The sequence below is a fragment of the Anopheles marshallii genome, chromosome 3, assembly GCF_943734725.1.
Source record: "Anopheles marshallii chromosome 3, idAnoMarsDA_429_01, whole genome shotgun sequence".
NCBI lineage: Eukaryota > Metazoa > Arthropoda > Insecta > Diptera > Culicidae > Anopheles > Anopheles marshallii.
In genome coordinates, this window is record NC_071327.1 from 51,656,864 (window position 1) to 51,664,376 (window position 7,513).

The 7,513-nt window shown below is 41.5% G+C and overlaps 1 protein-coding gene across 1 annotated transcript; it reads right to left on the bottom strand.

Annotated features, from left to right (window-relative positions):
- Positions 1 to 296: 296 nt before the first annotated feature.
- On the bottom strand, positions 297 to 1,351 carry LOC128716399 (LIM/homeobox protein Awh-like). Its single transcript, XM_053811319.1, has 4 exons — positions 1,322 to 1,351; positions 1,096 to 1,277; positions 567 to 1,003; positions 297 to 481 (listed from the first exon to the last, which is right to left on the bottom strand). Exons 1-4 carry the CDS (start codon positions 1,349 to 1,351, stop codon positions 297 to 299), a joined length of 834 nt encoding a protein of 277 aa, XP_053667294.1.
- Positions 1,352 to 7,513: the final 6,162 nt, after the last annotated feature.

The window sequence follows — 7,513 nt, forward strand, 5'->3', positions numbered from 1 at the left end:
CTTCGTTGAATGTAACCAAAGCACAAGCGTAGCATCCAAGAGATTACCCTTACCGTAGTAATTATAAGCCATTACAAGAATGCTCCAGACAGTGCGGGGTGGTACGAACTCTACCAACTCTTGGTCTAGCTTGCCAAAACTGAGCGTGCATCTCCGTATGAGTTCCTCTGCACGTAATGGAACAAACAACCAACGAAATACGGCTCCGTAACTCGGATTCGATCCGCAACCGTTGGTCAATGGCACTGTTGATCGCAAACATCCATCCACCGATGGTATGCCCGCTGCTGGTCCCGTCACACCACGAGGTTGATGAAACCGTGCGAGTTGAAGATAGGTGTCTTCCCCAGGACACAATCTTCCGGTCCAATCGCACCGAGATGGTGTGCCGGAGGGCCATCATTGCTGTTGCTGCTGCTACAGCTGTTGTTGTTGTTAAGATCCGATCGCATGCCACTGAACAGATCCTGAGCTCGTGGCACTAAGAGTGAAGTAATCGTAGAAACATAAGGGATTGCAATTAATAATCCTCTAAAACACTCTCAAGCCACATCTTCAACACTCACCATGTACATGCTTCTTCTGACGGGCGCGTGAGTTCTGGAACCAAACTTGTGTAACTCGCTTGCTCAACCCGGTAGCGAGGGCGATTCTTTCCAGATCCTGTCCATCCGGATTGCTGTCCACCTGGAAGTTTGCCTGCAGGATCTGTATCTGCTCCTCCGTGAACGTGGTACGGATGCGCTTGGTTTTGTTTTTGCCATTCCCATCCGCATCGCACCCATCCTCACTCGACGCCGTACCGTCATCGATCAGCTCCATGTAGTGCGTCTTGCACAGGACTCGTTCCTCACAGATGGCGAACTGTTCGCCAGTTGACAGTTGCCGACCACAGGAATCACACGCAAAGCACGCCAAATGAAACACATACTCCCGGGCCCGTCGTACCCAATCGGTGGCCGATATGGAGCGCGAACACTTGGCACAGCTCGTCTTAAACTTCCTTCGAATGGTGCAGCAGAAAGAGAAAAGAGATCCACAACACCTGTTAATATCGATCGCGGCCCGGTGATAAGCGAAATAGTTCTGCCTTACTTGATGTAATCCGCTTTACAGTACATGTCACCGTCCCGTAGATAGCACGAGACCTGACGCTCCAATGGACAAAAGCAAATGCTGCAACGCAAACAGGACCCGTGCCAGGCACTGCCGTTCACCTCAAAGATGTATCGATCGGTGATCGGTTCAGCACAGTTTCCACAACTTTTAAACTCCGTCTGTGAACGATGGTGTAACGGAAAGGGAAGTTGCCACAGTGAGCTCTTATGTTCTGTATTTTAATTCTGATCATTCTAACAATGTTTAATATTGTGTCAACAACAAATACACTATGGGTCCTTTTCTATTAACATACGATGAATGTTCGTATTAAACAGCAATTTTTGAAATAATAAGTAATTTATTATGATAGAAACCTAATTCAACTTTTATTAAATTAAGTAACAAACGTTGTTAATTTTGAAGAAGTTTCGCTGGTGGTATAAAAAAAACGCAAAATAACCTTAACGCAAAGCAGTTAATTGTGCTGAATCACATATCCAAGTAGAAAGTGTTAAATAGTTTATTACTTTTGTTTTAGAATTCTTACCCTAACGTGTTCAAATGACTGAGAACGAGTTGTAATCGTTACACAAATAAGTGCCGTTTGGAAATAATTTAAAGAGATTCATAAACAATTACCAGAACGTTTCTTTTACCTTCATTTCAGAAAACCCAATCAATCACTATATGCACTTGTTAGATATTCTTCTATAAAACAATCGTCTTTCCGATAGTCCTTCAGAACAAAAGTTCGCAACCAACACTGTCTGTGATTTTATTCTCGCTATGATAAAACACTCCTTTCTATTAAACAAGATGCAAGGTCACAAACACATCTAATACATCATTCTTCATCTAAGTTCAAAAAAACAGTCACTTCTAAAATGCACTTTTTTTCTATTAAAATCACTCGTTGTATTCCAACTCTAATCTTCATTCACATGCCTAAAATGGACCTTAAATTTTCACACCACCGCTGCACACAACTTTAATTCTGGCTTCTAATTCACAAAGCAACTCTTCAACCAAACCCGATGCCAAAAGGTTCCGAACCTCATGGTGCGTCAACCACCGTCGCAGGTCAATCTCGAACTGAGCGCAAAGTCCCTTCATCCGGCAGCATCAAAAAGGCTAGAAACCGAAACAACCCTATTCCGGTACGGTAGATGCCTTTCGGACGGTGAGACCTCTCCCGATCCATCTGTCCAACTTTGCGTTGCTAAAGGAACGCACGTTGGAGATGCGGCTTAGTGGCTCTCTTTTCTTCTCTTCTATTTATCGTTTTAATGCTGTTCTGTTGCTCTCACACGCATTGCTAGAAATCCCCGGTCGCGTTCTAGGCACTCGCATCGCGCACACTCTCTATCGATGCTTAGACGCTCTATGTACTCGACACGCGCTGCAACCCAAAAACCCTAAAACCCCTCCGTTGTCGACCTTCGTCGAGGAGTAGGGCGAACCTGAAGATGAAGAACGCTCGAACAAGGGCCGCAACATAACACGCCCCTTCGATTTATGCGCGATTTATGTTGCCTGTTGGTTCGGGGTGTTTAGTTCCGTGGCACCCTTGGCTCTATTATGAGTTCCAGCGCAAGGTTTCCAAGTGCGGGGAACATACAGAGGCAAATACTTCCGAGTGGTTGCTTTCTGGGTTCGCTTTTGTCACTTTTGAAGTGCTGGTTTTTAGCGAGCAGTCAGCAAATTGATTGAAGAATTAGCAATAGAAAGATTTCTACAGTATACAAGTAGTCTGCTATACAAGTACTGTAGATTATTACAAAGACGCAGCTTCTCACGGAACCTTGTACAGGAAGAGTAAGTGTGCGCTTATTCTTGCGCTCAACTTCTTTATTCCTTTCTCATCGGGAGTGTTAGACTTTCCGGATCATCCTGTAGCATGAAAGGGTTCTTCAAAGAACACCTAGACAGAAATCCCAAAATGACAACGAAAGTGTCTGGTCTAAAAGTGATGTCATACACCTTTGACGACCGCACCTCACGACCAGCAAGCAGTTGCACGACGTACCGAGTTGCATAATTGTGTCCTATTCAGATGCAAATTGTCCTGCATACTTCCCGTACACATCGTGGGCCCAATGTGTCTAGAAGTCACAGGATTCTGCCACGGTGCCTCTTTAGTTAGAGAATTCGTGTGACGAATTTTTCATCCTCCGACCAGCGACGATACTTAGAACAGTGAAGGTCGCCGACCGATCCGTCGGCTTGGGAAAGGGGTGTCGTTGAAACAGCTTCCGGACGGTACATGATGAATTTAGACGAGATCAACGACGATTCTCCACCTGGCCAGCCAGACAAAACAAGGAAAAAAATGACGGATTACCAAAACGTTGCTCTTCGTGGTAGCGAACAGTGGACAGATACGTGTGACACCGCTTTAAAGTCTCGCTACCGTTTGACAGCTTAACGAGCACTCTTTACGGATCAACTCGGAAGGTAATGGTGCTGAATGGACGACGCTGGCACTGACACACACCTTCCCAGACGGCACTGCATCCCTTGCTGGTGTTCGCTCGCTTGTTTGCATTCTGCTCGCGTGTGTGGGCCTTGTAGCCCTCTTTTGAAACACTTTTCATTGCTAATCAAAATGTAAGCCGAAAGGTGGACAAATAGGTAAAACGCGTCCAACACATTCGGATCAATGGAGTGAGTGTGTCATCTTCACTTTAACGAATTGTTTAAATTTGCACAAATAAAGCACAATTTTGCTGGGTACTGTTGTTTCGCAATGATAGTTTTACTGTTTACGCTTTAATTAGGAAGTTTGAGGAACTGTAATTGCGTTTTATTTTAGGATTTCAAACTGGGATCTCGACGTAAACAGTAATACATCATTTTGTCACATTAGTTCTACGCGTCCTACCTTCCAATACAGTCACATTTTAATGCAGTTTCGTTCGACTTTAGTAGTTGCAAAGTCAAAACAGGAAAATTCCTAAATTCTGACTGATAGCCTCAAAGATTTACCAATACAAACACAAAAATGTTAAGAAAGTTAAGTGAACCACTTTAAGGCGACATTTTTTCAAAGAATAATATTATTGGTGAAAATTTAAACATCTGTTAAAACTATATAAATGCAGTCTTACGATTTCGTGCATCGTCGTTAAGTATAATATATTGAAAATCGATTTTATGCTCATTTTAGATACACTAGGCGATGTACGAAATCAATGAATGTAGGAGTTTACATCTTATTGAAAAGATGTATCCAAATCATTTAACTCTCAGCAAGATGCATCCAATCCGTAATGTTAATAGCTCACGCATGATTTATCACATCCCAGAGATACGTAGTCTTCAACCTAATGACATTAAATTTTGTAATCCATTTAGGACTCACAATGGGAAACTAAGACATTATCTTCATTTGGACATTTTCTTAATTTTTTGGTTCGACTTTACCGGTACTTTGTACACAACTTAACAAAACATGAACGACCGAAATTGACCTACGAAGTTGTACTGGCACTAAAAGAATTTTTAAAGTATCATCTGATCAAGCACCTTCATATCGTCATTCAAACAAGCTGCACACTTTAGTTTGAAAAATACAACTTTTTAAAAAAATAATACATTTGTGCAAGTTACTTCATACGATGGTATGTAATGGGTTAAAATACTCTGATGGAGTTATTTGTTATTGTCACAAAGGATTTTTTTACAATTTAACATATTCTTAACATATGATTCTTGATTTTTCTGAAAAAGTCATGTATTAATTGAATATTACAACTTTATTTAATACATATAATTCTTGAGCTTGTTATGTTGTATTATTAAAACTAGACGTGCTTTACGATTTTGTTTTTTTTGGCACATGATAACAACAACAAATGATCTCTCACCCATCTATCTTCGGTACAATAATTGTGTAATTCGTTTCGAATCGTTAACGCACCTGAAGTATATTAATTAGAACTGATACATCAAAAGACAGCATCCGTTTTACCCGCGACCGTAAGGCACGAAACAAGGTCTCCGTACGAAAAGTAGATGCAATTAAATCGTTTTTCTCACTCAAAACATGAGATGATTACAATTATTACACTCACTTAAACAGACTCATCGTTAGCTCGCTTCCCAAGGGTGTTTGTTGCACTTCTTGAGCAATAAACTTGCTTGTACTCACGATTTTCTTTATCATCTATTTATCTGAACTATCTCTTCGAAGTAAACAAATGTCCTGTGAAATGAGTAGAAATCAATTCCTACGAACACAACTTTCGATCGTCCAGCTGTAGAAATTTCACCCCAAAACAAATACCACCCTCCAAGGCTACGACGCTGCTGGCCCGCAAGAACAGTCGACAAATAAGTGATCAGTTTCATCGCTCACAGCAAGCATCCATGTACTGCCTCAGGTGAAATGGGCGCTGCTTCCTGACGTGTACGATTGATTCTGTGCAAGGCACACGCAGTGTTAGAACACCCCCGGACAAGGAACATTCGGCTTCCGGTTTCAGTGCCTTCCCCCTTTTTGTACCGGATACGGTGTTTGATTGTTTCCTGTGGCACAAATTTGGTAGGCGTTAGACGTCAGTAATAAATGCGCTACAAAGGAAGCAACCCTCCCGGCTGTCGTCTGTCCGTCCGGGTTGGGGTGCGAATTGTTGCGGGTGATTGTTCACCCCCTAGAGGCCCAACCCAATTGCCCGCATTGTACAGATTAAGCGCCGGTTCGGGACAACAATAGGATGAGCCGACAGGGATTTTGCTTTGGAATTGTTGCCAAACGGTGGAAATTCTTAGACAGAGTTTAGTGCACGCTCGGTTGAAAAGGGGCTAAATTGTGGGTAATTAAATTAGCCGCATGTAAATCGCTCCATCGGCTGCTGTTAGGTGAATTCGTTCAAGCGGTCCCGGGAGGATATTACATAGAGCGGAGCACGGAGCTAAGACAACATAGAGCAAATTGGGATGAATATTCAAATCAATACTCCGTAAATAAGTTGGCACAAGGGTTTAAACTATTTGAAGCAAAGTTTTGAGTTGTGTAATAAATAATAGTCTTCCAAAAAGTTTTAAAAATAATATTAATGTACATGAAAAATCTTGGTAAAATACTTCAAGCGCATACTAAACCTTTCTACTTCAACGCCATACCGACACCAATTCATCACTTGCTACACAGCTTTCCCAATGTTATATCGATAAAGTCTCTGTCCAGCCCTTATCGAACATTTCGAAAAACGAAGGAAATGCAAGTGTACCGATTTTTATTTAATTTTCCTTTTATTTGCTCTCGGACACCCTCTTGCTGCTTTTTTGCAATAGGACATCAGGCTGGCTCGACGAATTTGTTGTAATCAAACGTACAAATAAATAAACAGAAACAAATATTGAAGAAGCAAACACAGAAGGAAGGGAAAGTTTTTCATCAACTTACCACCCTGCCCATTGTTTGGACAGCATTGGAATAGTAGGCGCTGCCGAAAAGTTTCCGAAGAAGCACACTTACGAACGCTGGAAAAAGGAAGTTTCGGAAGAGAAAGTTTTACCGTCTTTTGAATTGCTACTCTTTATTGTCCTGATTCTGCTAAAAAAAGTAATAGGAACATTTTATTTCATTCATTTCCAGTCAGGATTGTCCCATCAGTCAGGTTAGTAAAAGTCCATAAAAACCACATACAAGCAAAAACGGCATAGGGATAAAACGGCTTAGCGTGCAGTTCCGCAGAACGATAATCCCATTATTTTCGTATCGTAATCGGATCACTGCCGCGGGTTGGAACTGCTTTGAACTGTGGCCCCTGTTTCCCGGTTGTATCATTAGACGATAATACATCTGTCATTTGAGACCAGTAGAATCGCCCATTATGGAACGTTTATGCGTGTTTCGGATTTATGGCTTAAAGAGAAGGGTTGCCTGTTTGTGGGCAGGAATGGTTAAAACTCCGATACGGAAAATATTATTAAGAAGATGTACTTATCCTGGAACAATACATATTTAGCTTCTTTTTCGAATGTTTTGTAGCTAAATTTATCGCAGAAAACAAACCAATGCTGCACATATTCTTCCCTTCTTTGATTTTTTTTTATTGGACTGTTTTATTAATGTTAAAAACATTTATATTAATAACTTATTTACAGAAGAAATTTCACTAGAGTTATGCGTTTAATTTTCACAATTTCACTCTCCACAGTATCAGTGGTAAGGTTAGTTTTGCGTTTTCTTTTCTTCCTTCAACCTAATACAGTTAGTGGCAAATTTGTGCTACACCTTAGCTCACCATCATTCTTAAAACATTTCTTTGGTATTCCGGTTTCCTGTCTCCACACAGAGCTGGGTGGAGTCGCTTTGCGATTGAATTTAACTCTCCATCTCCTCCTGCATCGTCTTCAGCAATCATCCATTTGGCAACTTCCGTGTGGCGAGTGCAACAGTGATTGC